A 17,747-nucleotide genomic window follows, 5' to 3' on the forward strand; every position below is an offset into this window, starting at 1 on the left:
CATTTTAAAGGAAATACCATAAAAAAAAAATTGTCAGAAATTTTTATTAAAAGAAATATTCTAAAATCATGCTTGAGTAAAAGAAAGTCAATTTTTACAAAAAATGTCGAATTCAAAAATTCGTATTCAAATTTGACAAAATTTCAATTAAAATATCTAGCATTTTAAAACATTAGAAAAAAAATTGAAGCTCTATCATTTTCTATCACTTCCATTAAAATAAATAAATTAATCTATTTTTAAATCTGAATCTACTGAATACATAATTTCTAATTTAACTTCAATAATAAACACCGTGTAAAACTTCAAATATGCAAAAACATTTCGAAACTTGAATAATTTCAAAGATAGCAGAGAGCAATTAATAATAGCAGAATCTTTCGTTTCATCTTTCTCTAACAGATAACAGATATCAATTTCATCGTGGTAATTCACAATAATAAATCAGAATCTTAATTAAACCACCATAAAAACTTTCTCACAACTTCGAGAAGCTTTACAGTTCCATCTCTAATTTAATAAACACGGTATATAATAACACTTTCGTTTATCACTAATTAACATTAATTAATTGGCAAAATATAATAATATTATGTTCAATACAACACGTAGATTGTACAAGGCGTAGTAATAACCAGTGCCAATATAACCATATCTTGCTGTATCCTGTTTAGAGAAACCTTAACGTTGCGCCTGTTACGCGGCAATCAGACCAGCAAACAGTCAGTTTACGATCGTTGTCACATTGAAATTGTTTGAAATACGTTCTCTTTCAAGAACGTGAAATGACTTGACACACTATATCTTTCCAAGAACTTTACACATAAAACTGAAAACTTTGCACAGTTGAATTTGACATAAAACACTAAAACACTCTGATTCTGTCACGATTTGTGAATCCCTTTTTACGATCTTCGAAATTTTAACGTGAATACAATGATATTATAAACTGATTCAATATGCAGATACATATGTATAAATCAACAGCTTTAAAGACACTTGAGGCTTTTGCGGTTTGATATTACACAATTTCGTAGCTACAAATTTTTGGCTCTTTCGAACGATACATTGTAATGTGTGGATAACATTAAGTTTGATATTGATAAATAAATTATTATGTGTAAAAATATGGTGTAAATAAATATTTACAAAATTTAGAATTTGTGAGAAAAAGATCATTGTATTTTTTTATTAAATAAGTTGTGAATCGTAAACTTTTAATTTGGAATTTTTATGTTTTTACCAATTTTTTAAATAAACAGTATCAACTAATTTTTTAAACGAAAAAAACTTTGAAAAAATTAGTGTTATAAAAAATTAAAAATATAAAATTACTGATATCTCCAATAAATATTATCCATAAATTGTATATATATATATTAATTACAATTGCATAAAAATCCAATAAAATCTAATAATCCTATCACGTATGTGTTGTTAAATCCTTATCTGCTAAACCATCGAATTACGTCTTCCAACAGAATTTACGATCAAAAATTTACACTCGAAAGAAATTTTAATAAAATCTCTCGAGAAACTATCAAGTACGCTCGACAAGTACAATCGAGGTTTTATCAACCGTGCAAACTACACGTAAACACTCGAAGATGTTTGTCAAGCATTCCTGATCTTTGTCGAGCATCTTTGCCAAACTTCAGCAAAGAAGGACCTCTGTAACCATTTCTTCGTTGATCCATAGACAAAAGCTTATACTCCTTCGCCTCCTCGTACAAACGCGCACGAAAGACATTTATCTTCCGTAAACGTATATATATATATACCAACACTTCTCGGGAACACTAGCAAACATAAACGAGCGTTTACGCTCATCCTAGTTGCACGTCTCCGTTAACCGCTTCGAGTGATTTGCAAACGTTCGTGAACCACTTGCGCTACTCAGCCTTATAAACGTCAGGCTAACGAGGTTAGAACGCGACGAAAGAAAATGGAAGAAGATAAAAAAAAAAGAAAAAAAAATGTTCCGAGATACCGTTCTCACTGGGAATGATAACGATTGGGTGCAAAATTTTAATTGGCCAGGTGATTGATTTACCTGAGAGCGGATCGTTCAACGCGGATGCCCATGTCGCGATGCAGAGAACCGTGATCGCGAGAACTGGGAGCATATTGTTACGTGGACGACGCGGCTACGTCAACTGACTGGTGTACGTCGGTCGACCATACGGCTTTGCCGCCAACTGAGCGGCGCATGCGCAGACCCACCGACCCACCACCATGAAAGTAACGCGAAAATATCTGTTTACAATCGGGGACCAGGCATGCCGACACGAGTGCCTCTTCAGGGATACTACACGGAATGAACAGAGGGCTCTCTATTTCTCTCGTTCTCTCTCCCGAGTCACTTTTCACGCTAATTACATTAATCTTAATTGCTTTAAGATTTTCCTCTCTATCTCATCGGCCCTTTCTGAAGTCTTAAAAGCCGGTTAATTGCATCGGTGACTCGAGAGGGATTCTTCTTTTCGCGAGATCGAAACGCGAGAATTGAAATACTTTAATCGCGAGTGAGATAAGTGTAACGTTCTATATTCGTGTTTACGAGCATTTTATATATGATTTTCTCGATCAAAAGAATAAAATTTGATTTGATTTCGAGTTGGAACCGTTTGTGAATGCCGAGCGATGAAATTTTTCGTAATTTTTACACGAATCGAGAGATTGATAGGGGATTTTTTAATTAATTTAATTAATGTCAAAGAGAAAGGGAAAATTTTTTGATGATTTTAAAATTGTTGAAATTGTCAGGAAATTTTGAAAAATTTGATTACATTTTGATATAAAAAATATATAAAGTGATATATTAAAAATGCTAGGTTGAAATATATCTTTATTGATTTTTATAATTTTTTTTTATTAAACTTTCAAAAAATTATTAATTCTATAATATTAAAATTATTTTTGTGAATGAAATAAATTTTAAAATAACGATTTACTTTTCCTTAATTCTCATTTAATATTTTTACAATAAAAATTTCAATTTTTTTTAATTTTATTGTTTCTTTTCATTTCTTTTTCATTTTTTTATCATCGTTTATTTACTTTTCCAAAAATTATTCGATGAAAATATAAAGTTTTATTCAATTTCCCGTTTGTTTTATTCTTTCATGCATAGATAACGAGATATTCCTTCAATTTCTGTAGGATCAACCTTTTTGTCGTCTCGTAATAATTAATTATCAAGTTGAAAACTGCAATAGCCCGAATTCAACTTTCCAACACCATCTCCCTCAGTTTTACCGGCAAAAGTTATTATAACAAGCTTTAAGAATTGCTCTCGCGCATTGATGAATATAAATTACATCGTGCATCGAGAAGTTTAATCAAACTACGAGAGAAGCTTTTCACGCGATCATTATTACGGCCGATCTCGAAGAATTTGAAACACCAAACGTGAGCACGAATAGTTTTGTCCAAGCCAACTTCCCAAGCTTAATTCGTCAACTGGGTCATTTCATAATCGAAATTGTTTCGTCGACTCATCATCTTTTATCTCGTTATCTCGTTCTCGTCTACGAGAAAATATAATAGAATATAATTTTTGATTTTCGATGTAATAACGATAATGTAGGAATGCTTGGCTATTTAGAGAGAGAATTTAATAATTAAATTTAATTTAAAAATTAAAGAATGAATAATGAAATCTCTCTTTTATTATATTCATGAAAATTTAATTTTATAAAGAGAAATCATCTTCATTCTATGTATTATCTGAATTATTTGGCAACAAGTTGTTTTCAATTTTTTATTATGAAAGCATCACATTATACACATATTTTTTTTTACTCTAATATATTTTTAAATTTTGCAATTTTCAATGCAAGGCATTTTTATATAAGTAAATTAAAAAGGCTAAAAATTATTCGTTGTAACGAATGCTTCCAGTTTTATACCTAATACTTTTATTTTTCTATTAGTATGAAATATTTCTGTTACGTTGCATGTTGCAACATTATTATTCGAAGCTGGTTATTATATATATATATATATATATGAAATGGAAGATTATATTGTTTTTAATAAGACAAAATGTGTAACAAAAAATATGGAATTTCCTCTTTATTCTTGCAAACCTTTTAATCAGTAAAAATAACTCTACGTTCATTAAGAAATGAAAATTAACATTAGAGCTACCAAATCCATAATTACATGTACCTATTTATTTTCATTATTAATTATAATTATTTGTGTATAAAATATTATTTACATATTAAATATTACGTATTTCTAATGCTTAAGTTATTTTACATAATAATTATGAAAAATGAAAAAGATTCGTATTTATTAAAAATTTAAAAAAAAAATTTTTAATTTAAATTTTTAAAAAAGACCAATATTTTTGAGAAAACTCAAACGTAGCCACACCTTTAAGATTCACACTTTTATTATTTCGATTTTATATACACATGATAAAATATTCGCAATATTTTAATCAAAGAATCGCAATTTTCACGATCACATTTCGATTATTATCTTACTTTTAATTTCAAATTCAGTGCTTTAAGCTTGAATTAATATTCATTCGACAATTCAATTTACTCGTATCGAATAATTTCGCAGCAAAATTACCGAAAAACAAGTTTAATGATTGCTCTCATTAGAAATATTGCAACGATTTTCATAATTGTTTTCCATTATACCTACTAAAAACTCTCTTAAACGTATAACTTCAATCGAAACTAAATTAGGCCAATAAATTAAACGTAACAACAAATCAACAACATATGAAAAACCGTAAAATTCGAATTTCCAAAGTCGAGCACAATCGAAACAGTTATCAGTTATCAGTTTCCAAAAAAAAAAGAAAAATTCGTTCAAATTCTTCGCGATCAATTACTTACTCGTATCAACTCTTCCAAATGGGATGATACTCGAAGACGTGATTCCATTTTCCATCCATAGAATCCTAGCGACCGTAAATCCATTTGTTTCGATAAACCCGAAATTCGTGAGAATTCAACAATAAAATACACGTAGCAGCTTGCCGTGGGCATTGTCACGGAAAAACGATTATTTTGTTTTCCCCACGTTCCACATCACTTTTCGCGTTTCGATGCATCACGAAATTTTCGCGAATTCTTTTTTCTTTTTTTTTTTTTTTTCTTTTTTTTTTCGACTCTGATCTTCCTTTTGTCGCCTCTCCAATGTTATGCGTCATTGCTACACCCGGGTCGTTAATGCGCGATTCGAGGATCGGGAGTAGCGACAAACAAGTTGTGAATTTCAGTTTGCCAGAAAATGCAGATTTTACACGGGAAGGTTGGCAACAGCCTGGTTTGGTAACCGTGCAGTTTGTAACCGAATTTACGCTGCCGCGCGGAAAATTCACTTACAATTAGTCTCGTTAGTGTTTTTAAAGGGGTAACGAGGTAAAAGTAAAAATTGCTTCGCATCTATTGAAAGGGATCGCGTTTGACGGAGGTATTCTTCGGAGAGATTTTCGAAAAGTTTTGTAATTCGCTTTGCATCTCGAAGAAAAGGACTCTCGAGAAAAGATTTTTCGTGGAAAAGAAAAATAAAAAGTATCAGAAAAGTGTCAAAACGCTAATTTAACAAGTTTTATTACGTGTAACTATATGGAAAGGATTTTTTTTTCTGAAAACGAGGAATAGGATTTTTCATAGAAATGAATTGATGTGTTTAATTAATACGATACGACGTTGAAATACCAAGGTAACCATGCTGTTTTGATAAGCAAACAGGAATAATTAGAACACTGTTGTGTACATATGTAATTAATATACCTGCGTTTTAATCCATTTTTAATATATGAGTACATAATTGTTGAGATACGCGATTATACTTATATTGAAATATAATATTTAAACGAAACGTATTGAAATATTCATGTTTTATTACAATTATAGATGTATAACAAAATATTTCATTTACGCACCAACGTGATTAAAACTACATGGATTATAATTAATGCGACTTCAAAACTATCTCAAGGATATAACACCGTGTATATATCCCCTATTACAATGCATGCATTATTAAAAATAAATCTTTGTTTCAGAAGAATTAATATGAAAGAATTAAACATGGAAGTTCTGCAGTTCTGTTACATTGATCTGTATATTATATATACAGGCAAATAATTCGTTCCATGTTGTATCGAAATCGAAATGTTAAATTAATCAGAATTTAAAATTAACAGGAAATCAAGAAAAACAATACGATAGAAAAATTCTGTGCTAAGCTAATTCTTATACTGTGTTAAATAAAAGAACAATTCTCGTAACATGACAATTTCGAATAATTCATTGTAAGAAAAAAAAACCAGTTCCAAACGAAAAAGTTGCTTCGAGTTTTATCGAAATAATAAATAACTCAGCTTGATCTTTTTAAATGGAATGCCTAATGTTTCTCATTGAATAATTTGAATAGAGCATGAAATTTTTAAGAAGGTATTGATAAAGACGTGGTGTAGCTTAATGTGATTAAAGTGATAAAGGTGTACGTGTATCAGGTCGATCTTGGTAAATAATTTTGACCATATTATATCGTCAACCGTGCTGTTCGATCTAGTGTTGATTTTTAAACGTTCATAATGATATAGTTTGCGTGATAATTCATTCTCGCCACGAATATTATACAACGAGTATGCTAGATGAAATCGCGCCCCTGGCCAGATGCTATTACGCTCAATTGCTCTCGCTTATTACAGGCATATGCTTTCCTTTTAAATAGAAAAATGCTGTAAATATTTCTTGCATTGTAACCTGTTTTCGAAACCACGATTTCAGTATTTTTATTTCAATTATTTTATCGCGACACACATTCTAAAATGTTCTATAGGACACGGTCTAAATATTTCAAAATGAAGGATTCATTTTATTCTGGTATCTGTAGAATAGTTATAGTATTTATATATGTAAAATGTAAATTAAAGAAGATTTCAATTTCATATCTTTTTTTAATGAGTTATTTCAGCAAGATGTTTAAACATTTCAGGCAAAAAGTATCTTTGAATTGAAGAATATTTGAATATTTATATATGAAGAATTATTTGATGTAAGGATTGCATTTATATTTGAGTTAAAAAGTTATTTTTATTTAAACAATAAACATACAATTATAGACTACGTGTAAAAAATATTTATTTTTCTAACTGCAAATGTATATGGAACTACTTCTGTATACAAATATTAAAATAATATTTTAAAAAAATATCATGATAATATTATTAAGTAAAAGATATATGTGTTTCATTGGCACATGAATCTTTCATATTTTCAAATAAATTTTTCTTAATTCGAAGAGTTTCGTCTTTCATTATTATTATTAACATGATATATCCAATATTTTTAAAAAATATATATGTATGAAATTTGTTAATTTAATATCTATTTAAGAAAAAGTTTAAAAAGTTTTAATCAAAACTTCATGCAGTATTACTTTAATCTTGATAAGTGTTAAAATCATTCATAGGATATTCATCTATTTTTAACATTTTAAATTTATTCAAAATGTCAGCAAGAAAACATATATATTTACAAATTTACACAAATTACATATATTTTTTTCCACTTGAAAATTCATCAAACATACTCGATATAAATAATCATACTCGAAATAAATAAATAAATAAATAAATAAATCGTCAAAGAAAAAAATTTTATTTTACTTATTTTTTACTTACTTGCTCCGTATCCAGTGCATCATATCCAAAAATATTTCTCTTGTCTATGATTTATATTTAAATTCACATACATTTCTTATAATATTTATAAACACACTCTCATGAAATAATAACGTGAACTTTAAACATTTCGCGTGTCAGTCGTGCAGATGTATAAGGTATTGCATCCGTGATCTAGGCACAGTGTTCCACGAGTTGCTAAACACGCCATACTATCGTTAATGTTGTTATGCATTATTTTATTTGCATGATCTTACGTACACCGACTCGTCATTTCCGGACACGGATAGACCATAAAATCGTGATCCATTCCCTTCCATTGATTTGCAAGCAACATTCGTCGAATACCGTTGCATGGGGAAAAATAAAAATATATCGTGGTCATGGTATTCTAAACTCTTTAATTCGTTTACAGAGAACTCGTGGTGCGAAAAATTTGTGTTATATATATTGGCATTCTTTCGGAAAAATGACATATCATATTCTCGAAATATTTTATTTTAAATTTTGTATATAAAAAAAAAAAAAAAAGGATTTTTCGATATATTTATCTTTATTATTATTATTCTTATTATTATCTTTATTATTAAAGATAGACGCTTTTTTCAACATACATCATTCATGAGAATTCATTTTTAACGTAATTTTTATTTTGCTTAAAAAAAGAGATTCGATTGAACAAAGACAAAGCTCACTCTTTACCACTCTTTTCCCTATATATAAAACAATAAAACGCTTCTTCCCTTTCTCGCGCCATTTTCACTCGTGCACCCTTCCATTACCAATAAAAAGGAAACTCGAATATTTCTTATGCAAACAAACTCAACAAACTCCTGGCCTGGAGGATCGCACGAAAAAGCGTCGGTCCAAAACTTGGTTGGTCGAACTTCGAATCGAAAGCGGAATTTGAGCGGAAATCTTGAACCTAACCCTAACCCTAACCCTACCTCCCTCCCCTCTAACGATCCTCTTCCCGAAAACAACGAGGTTGCGCGATCCGAGTTTAACAAGATTGTGTCGCGTGCGTATTGGTGCAAGGCACGTGGCGCGGTACGAACGAACGTGTGCTGCCGCGGATCCTCGAGACGGCGGTTGTGTAGTAGGTGATCGACGCCAAAAGCTGCGAGGATCGATTTCAATTTAGCGGCCGTTTAAGCGTGCACGCTCGTGGCTAACGAGCTTTCGAAAGTCGTAGATAGCCGACAAGTTGGCCTACACGGAACCACCCCTCGGAACTTACCGCAGCAAGCGCACGTGTAACACGACACCGATAACCCCCCCCCCTCCCCCTCGCGTATCTGTGTGGATACGTGGATCGGTATACAGGGTGTTCAATTGCGGGAAGGGAATAGGGAGTAGGATTGAAGGAGAATTTGGTTTCGAAGATTAAGAAGAGGTGTGGAGTTTTGGTTGAAAAATTTATGTAATTTTTTTTTTTCTTTCTGATTTAATTTTAAGGTATCTATGTAAGAAATTGTATAGTAAAATTAGAGAATTCTGTGTGCATGTTTTCAGGTATCAGGTTTTTTTGTTTGTGTTTAAGGATTACGTACGAAGAAAAGGAGGAAGAATTCAGTTTAAGTTGTGTTTTGAGGTTAAGTGTTTGATTTAAATATATATATATATATATATATGTTTTTTTTTTGTTCAACAGATTGATATATTTCAATATGTTATATCTTAGTTGCAGAAAAAAATTAAAGAAATTATTGTATAGATATTACGAAAAAAGTATTTTGTTGTCGTATATTATAAAAGAAGAAAGTAAATTTCTAAATAATGAGTTGCAAAAGATTTAAAATAGAATATGATATATATATATTCCGTACTACTTACCTTATATCTTATACGATTTGTCGGACTAATGACCGAGATATACTACTTGTTCCTTTATACGTGTAATTAACCTATATATATAATCGCATCATACTTATCTCAATCAAACGACCATTAAATTAGTCGAACAAAAATTTACCTAAATACATAAAAGTTTAGAAAAAGATTTTATAAATTCTAAACAGTTTCGTAATTAATTATCCTAAAAATATATACGTTATGTTAGATGCATATTTTTTGATTGAAAGATATTACACATAGATTAACGTATCATTGTTTAAAAGAATGTCCAATTGAAACGTATTAAGTTCAACGAATAATCAAATTCAAATTTCTTTCAAAAATATCTTACATATACAAAATTAAAAATATAACAAACGTTACAAATTGTACAATATTGATTATAAACAAAATATACATACACACACTTTCTCCTTAAAAAAAAAAAGAAAAACATACACAGAACCCTTCAGAATCAATGCCAAGCGTTATATACTCATTGAATCCAACTACATGACTTGAAAATCAATTAACCATAACACGAATGAACTTTATCGAACTAAAATACCTAAACAATGAAACAAAATAGAATACCAAGACAGAACATATAAATAACGTATAAATAACGTATAAATCACAATAGATACATCTCGTGTACGATGGAGGGCGCTGTTAGCGCGGTGGAAAGGAATAAGAGCACCGATGGAAGGTGGCCAGGTTTACTGCTTTTCGCAGGGGCGAGTCGATTGTATGGCGTGCGGTACACCCCCGCGAAGATTAGAGAGAGGCGTTATGCGGCTGAGGAACAGATTTACGTTCGGCAGGTAGATTGCACATTACGGTCGACATTTTCTACGGGCACGGTTTCCTCGAACCTCATCCCTTTCCTGTCCACGGACACTCCTCTCGAACGAACGCGATTTCTTCTTTAATATCGTTGAATGAGATATTACTGCGATTGCTGCACTCTCCTAAATTTTCCCGCATTTCTATTCTATCTGCTTCTTGCAGATGATAGTCGCGTTCTTCGTACGTATTATCGTTGTACACAGGATTCGTTCGGGTCAGAGATGGGGTTGGGGAAATTTGGAAGAGGAATTTTTGATAATGATAATTTGAAATGTTTTTATTTTAATTTCGCGTTTAAAATATTGCTTAATTGAAAAAAAATGAGATTAAAATGCCGTTTATATGTGTAGGAGATTTTTAGTTAAATATGATTATTTTGAGGTTCGAAATCAATTTGACAAAAAAATGAACAAAACTCTAATCTTGTAGAAATTTTCGTACCAGATTATGAAACGAATTTAAAGTACGAATAAATAAAAATCGGACCAATTTTAATTAAAAAAATTTTCATGTTCCTTTAAAAAGTTATCTTTTCGACAATTTTTCATTCCCACAAATAAAAATCTAATTTAATTTAATCTTATCTTTATTAATGATACAATGATAGAAAAAAATAATAATATTTTAAGAATATGGATACGAAATCAAGTGGGATATACGAACGATATAATTCTCGAGTAAAAAGTCCATAAATAATTCTAAATCGGGAAAGAAAGGAAGGAAAAGTTTCTAATATACCTGACATCCGACTCGACCTATTCCTTTCACACTATTGCAACGTGCCTTTCGTTCCGGGCAAACGTTCAATCATAGGAATCGTGCCATATACCATTGTCTTCGCTTCAAAAAGCTCGTTGCGATATCTGGAGAACAATGATTCTTGGCCAGCCTTCACGCAATACCTGACGCACAAAGGGGACTGTGTGTGTTGACCGGGGAAGAATCGATTATATCGAGCAAATTTACTACCTACTCGTTGGTAAAGTATCTTACATTTATCAAATTAGTTTGACGTAGTTTGATTATTAAGGGAGATACTTATTAAAGTAGTTATTAATGGATATTAATGACGTGAAAATATGAAATTATTTTATAAATAATTTTTTTTTTATTCCACTTTAAAAAATTCTTCTTTTCGACTAGGAAGTTTAATGTTAAGTGTTTTGTGATCTGTATTTTCAAAGATTTGAATTTAAAAAGATTCAGAGTTAAAAAGAATATGATTTTTAGCACTTGATTAGAAAATATGGTGAATGTGATATATTAAATATTAATTATTATTAGTTATATAATTCATTCGTAACTCAAAGATATGAGTTTTTTTTTTTGAGATTCGAGTTATTTAAAATAAATATAATGTAAAGTATTAAAATATAAAAATATCGAAATAGTTTCCCTACACTTAAGAAATATAAAACAAAAATTTTGATCATCTCTTTTCAAAGTAATTAAATATAAAACGAAAAAGAAATATTTTATAAATAAGAATAAATAAGATTAAATAAAGATAAAATTAAGTTAAAATAAACTATTATTTAATTTTATACAATTTTAATTATTAATCTAATATAATTGTTACAATAACCTATGAATTAATGAAAAAATAAAATTTTAAAGAAAAACCTATAATATATTGTTAACTTTTATTAATAATAATTTTATTTAAACAATGACATAATTCAAAGTTCACGGTCTACGTTAGATATTAGAACACCTTGTACATTTCATGTATTAGTTTTTAATTTAAACACAAATTCTCATTTACGATTTATGATTTGTTTTTGAAGTCTGAGATATCATTGATCCGCACTACTGACGAAGAACCGATCTGCACATGAATATACAGGGAAGTAAATGACAAGATGGAAAATATAAAACCAGCCTTTTATTCGCATAAAATATTTCCATGACGCTACAGAACATTTGAAAAATATCATTGTACAGGCACACGTTTCGAAATTCTTTCACAACTCCAATCCAAGGGCGGATACTCGTATAATAATCTGAATATAAAATACTTGTTATATTAACATTTGTCAAAGCGTCTCTCGATAACAATCCACCGCGAAAAAGGAACTAACGAACATCTAAAATTCGAGAAACGGAAAAACGTATATAGCAACGTATATATTACATTATTTGTATATTGCTTACATACGATTAACAGCGAAAATTCGATGATTGAAATTTTTTCTCACTCGTGCTTTCAGAACGGAAAGGAATGAAGATTACTTTCAATGGAGCGGATGTGAAAAGTATTTGCACTTTTATTTATTCATCGATAAAACATTTCTTTCTTGGAATTCATAATCATAATCAAACTTGTTGTCCTTTGTCCCAGAATTAATTAAATTTTTAATAATAAAAATTTGTTTTATTAATCATTGAATAGTCAACATTGACAAGGAAATATAGCAAACGGTTCAGCTTTTTGATAGAATTTTGTAGGCTTGAAGAATAAGTAAAAATTATAAGAAGATATGAAAAAATTCTTTTAACGAAAATTGTACAATATATGATTTTTTAAATTTTTCACTTAGAAATTTGAAAGATAATTTTAATTACTGCAGTTAAAAGAAATTCATATTTAGATATTTTTAAATGTTTTACAAATCTACAAAATTTTATCCAAATTGAAATTGGACTGAATTATACATAACTTTTCATTGTAGGTAATTCAAAAATTAATAGTTTTTTAGTTAATTCGTATTTTTAATTCTTTTTCTTTATAAATATTTCTTTTATTCCTTTTCTTTATAAATATTTTGCTATAATATAAGTTTTGTTAACAATTCATCTAATGATATAATAAAATACAATTTTAATACAGAAACGATTAGATAATTAAAAAATTTCTGTTGTTTTTTTATGATAGAAAATAAATATAGTAAAATATAAAAAAAAATATTTTATTTATCACAATAACAATACACACAAAATTCCTTCTTGTCAATTGTAGTCTAGCATCATTGTAATATTTTTATACAAGTCACTATTTTTGAAAGATGAAATAAAATCTTCAATGTTCTACAACTTTACTCGTTTTTAAAATATTAATAATTTATATGAATTGTCTTGTATTTTCATTATTTTCCAATATTTTTATTTATTTTTATATTATTTTATTAATTAGTACAAAAGAAAAATAATTTTATTTTATCTTAAATTAGTCATAGAATATTTTTCTATCATAAAAAAATCACAGATAAAATTTTTTTAATTAGCTAATTCTGAACTCTATAGAATAAGACACTTAAGATTGGAATTTGAAATATCAAAAATTTTGATTGTATTGAAAAATGTTTCAAGAGTTAAATTTTTATAAATAAACATTTGGTAGAAGACATTTCAAAGTCAAATTTTTTTCTAAATAAAATTATACATTTTTCAATACATGAATCAATTCAGTTCATCATTCTTCATAAAATAAAATATTAAATTTAATTTAAATCTAAAAACTATTTAAAAGATATTTCAATTCTCGGATTCGATGGTTGGAGGAAAAGTGACACATATCAAAAAGATTATTTAATTTTCATTATCGATTATTAAATCGTCTAGGTCAAAAATAATCCAGTCATTGTAACTGTTAATTAAAATATTGAAAGATGGTATACAATTCACGTAACTATTTAAAAATACATATTTTTTTTTCTTACACGTTATTTCTCTGGAGAATAATAATGGTAAAACGATAATAGAAAACTATTATTTGACGTTTCTCTCGATATCCTAACACAGCGAACAGGACATCCATCATGTTGATACCACGTATCCATACATACTATATATTTAATACTTCTTTCAGTAAATCTGATAACATTTTTTGTCAAGTATTTTTTTGGCTTTTAACATTCCATTTATAAAATATATAATCTTCACTTTCCACGAAATATAACGAAATTAATTCATGCATTAAAAAATATATTTATAATTAAAATAACATATATAATATTTATAACAATACGATAAAAATGAATATTATAATTCTACTTTTAAAAAACAATCCCGACCTTCAAATGTCTCCTACTTACAAAAATTCTAATCTTAATATAATATAATATAATAAAAATAATGATAATAATAATTTTCTCAACCAATTCTCAATACGATCACTTTCCAAAACATTTCGTTTCGTCTCAATCACATATACATCAATATACACACTGTAGTCACGAACAACCCATTCAATGCCCAATCAAATATACCCAAAATATATCCCAAAATTACCTCGTCAAAATATAAAATGCAAACACTTTTTCCATCTCGACGGAAGTCTCGAGGCTTTCGTCGCGCGACAAAATGGCGGCCGGCCATCTCTCTCGTCGTGTAATTTTTCCCCAAATCTTTTACAAAACGTCGCACGATGATATTGCGATGAAAGGAATTGGACTCGAGGCGATGTAGCTTCGTCGATCGACACCTTTTCCGAACAACAACCGCGTGCGCCGAATTGAAAATGAACGGCGTCGAAGAAGGAAGCGGTCTTCGAGGATAGCAGAAACATCTTACGTGTGTACATGTGTGTGTGTATATGTATGTGTGTAAGAGAGTATATGTGCAGGATAGATTCTTTCTTCCATTGTTTGCTCGTTCTCGCTCTCGGGTAAATCGGCCACGTCGAGCGTACGGCCGATGGACAACCGGTCGTGGGACGTTAGCGCTAGCGTGCACACGTGTAACGACCGACCAGGAACACGTAACACTCGTCGCACACGCGTACAGGTTTCGATGAATTCGGCAGGGACGTGGTGTTGTCGCTGCAAGCGTTGCAGAAGATCTTGCCGCAGTTTCTACAGTGGTGCTGGAACAGAAGTGGTTAATGTGGTAATTAAAGAAAAGTTATTGGACGTGTGCATGTCTCTGATAAGAGAATGTGAAGAAAGAGTAATAGTGATTGTCAAGATGTATGTATTTTTCTTTATTTGTACGCGTGAGAGTTTTTTTTTTTTCTTTTTTTTGTTTGATATGATAATGATTATATTTGTCTTCATCATTATACTATTTGGAAGTTAAATATTGAAATAAAAATTTTGATTTAATGATTATTATTTATTGTTAATATTTATTGTTATTTATTGGAAAAAATATATGTTTCTTTTTGTTGTTGGATTTTAAAGCTGTCATTTTGTAAGAAGTAGATACAAATTTTGTAAGTATTTTGTATTTATTTTATTTTAGAGAAATTCATTTGTACTAACATTTTAACTCTCTCAATTCTTATATCAATTCTTTAAAAATTAATCAATTTAGAGAATAATAGATTATATTATAATTGAAAATAAAAAAATTTTAAATAACGTAATAAAAATGAGTAATTTAATTTAAATTGTAAATTAATATTAATTGCAAAAAATATTCAGTATAAAAATTACTTAAAATTAAAATACTTATTAATATTAAAAATTTTCAATTTTAATATTATTTCGTTTTTCGAGGAGGATTTAAATTTGAAAATTAATCTCGTAAAAGTATTAATTAATTAAAACGTATCGTAAGGTTAAAGGAGAATATAAATATTCTGTCGAATAGTATATTTAGATTGTACATAAAAGTAAAAAAAAAGAAAAAAATCCAGGAAATTTCTCCAATCGATACCAATCCTTCAATTGTACATAATTATTAAAGTAAAGAAGAAAGAGAAAAAGAACATGCAAAAGTAATTGAAAATCAGATTCATACATTAATTGCTTAATACAATAATGCTTCAAATTACGTATAATTTGTTTGTTCCAATTAATGCACGGTATGTACTGCTTCGAGTTTACCATCGAATTTCTCATTAAGATAAATTCGTTAATTCGTTTGCTAAGAAATAAAAAAAAATCTCAAGCAACAGTTCTTCCAAAATACTGTTCTGAAAAAATCATATTATTTCTTTCAACATCTTTTATTGGGATTTAATTTCTTTTGTAAAAATAAGATATTGAATACGTTTCATTATAAATTTTGTTTTAAAATGATTATTAGAATTAAAAAGTAATTTCTTTTAATTCCTTGATAAATACCAAAAATATGGAAAAAAAATATAATTTTATGAAATCAATGTTTCAAAAAACAAAGATTATTTCAAAATGAAAATAAACGAATCATGTATTGTTACATAAAATCATATTAAGCAATCATCCATCATTTATCATTTATCATCGAGAATCTCTCATATCTCATGCCTTGTAATTTGATTGTTAGTTATTAAATAGCTAGAAAATAAATAAAATGTTTTTCCAGTGAAATTTCTTCAATGAAATTTGCAGATCTCAAATTTTAATACATTATTATTTTCTTTACAAAAACATCACAAAAAATATGTTTTCATTAAAATAATTAATAAATTGTTTTATCTTTAAAAAGTTTCTTTTGAAAAAATTATAATTGAAAAATTAATAATAAAAACAATCCTTTTTTTCTATTTTTAAGAGGAGAGAAAAATATTCTAGTATCTTTAACTTTTATTAAATAGATTTACAATTTTCTATAACAAAATATTCGTTGTAAATATTTAATAAAATCATAAAATTGCATATCTCATAATTGATAACAATTGCTGATTTCCTTTGTTAAACGAACTCTTCATTTTTGTTTTATTTATTAAATATAATTTATATGTTTAAGAAAAAAAACAAAGATAATAAAAAATAAAAATATCAAAAAACCACATAATAATTAAAATCCATTGATATTGCCAATCTTTAATAATTTTTCATATTGAAGCCATTAATTTTCGTTTAATAAATTTCTCGTGCAAACGTTATTATTACATACAAATACATATATTTATATTAAAAAGAAGGAAAAATGATAGAAACAAATCGATTTTAATCCCATCATTCGAGCAATACAACAACACGTCCATTGCTTTCGTAAAGCAATAATCAGAGTTAATAGCAACATCACAAGAACTTGTGTTCAAATCGAAAATGTCGAAACACCATGGAAATAAAATTACGCGATTTAATCACATTCTTGCCGCTCATTGCGTCCCTACGATCAAATACATTTTCGTAAATATATTAACCGAATGAAATGTCATTGTGCGCCTAATGGACGCGTATGATAATCCAAATCGAACTCCATCAAATCAAAATGATTTTAATCGCGTTCCGAATATTCCTTCAAAAATGGCTAACGATAACTATAAAATAAATCATTTCTCGTTAATCTTGTTAACAATCTTGTATCCAAAATTTCGAAGAAATTTCAAAGATGTCGCGAATGTCGAACGAGTCAAAATTTCAAAATCAATAATTTCAAGAAATACATATAATAATAATAATGATAATAATAATAATGATAATAATAATAATGATAATAATAATAATGATAATAATAATAATGATAATAATAATAATGATAATAATAATAATGATAATGATAATGATAATAATAATAATGATAATAA

The 17,747-nt window shown here is 28.5% G+C and overlaps 2 protein-coding genes across 4 annotated transcripts in view; both read right to left on the reverse strand.

Annotated features, from left to right (window-relative positions):
- LOC122714458 (lachesin-like) overlaps nucleotides 1–2,126 on the reverse strand; it is a 172,521-nt gene extending 170,395 nt beyond the window's left edge. The window contains exon 1 of the mRNA XM_043935795.1: nucleotides 2,054–2,126. Coding sequence (XP_043791730.1) covers nucleotides 2,054–2,126 — 73 coding nt within the window. The remainder of the gene's footprint in view (nucleotides 1–2,053) is intronic.
- Nucleotides 2,127–13,688: 11,562 nt separating this feature from the next.
- LOC122714456 (protein RUFY3-like) overlaps nucleotides 13,689–17,747 on the reverse strand; it is a 31,483-nt gene continuing 27,424 nt past the window's right edge. For all 3 annotated transcript variants that reach the window (XM_043935791.1, XM_043935790.1, XM_043935789.1), the window contains exon 12: nucleotides 13,689–15,152. In XM_043935791.1, the coding sequence (XP_043791726.1) occupies nucleotides 15,012–15,152 (141 nt within the window). In that variant the 3' untranslated portion in view covers nucleotides 13,689–15,011. The remainder of the gene's footprint in view (nucleotides 15,153–17,747) is intronic.

Source organism: Apis laboriosa, unplaced genomic scaffold (genome assembly GCF_014066325.1).
Source record: "Apis laboriosa isolate Shangri-la unplaced genomic scaffold, ASM1406632v1 scaffold30_cov140, whole genome shotgun sequence".
NCBI lineage: Eukaryota > Metazoa > Arthropoda > Insecta > Hymenoptera > Apidae > Apis > Apis laboriosa.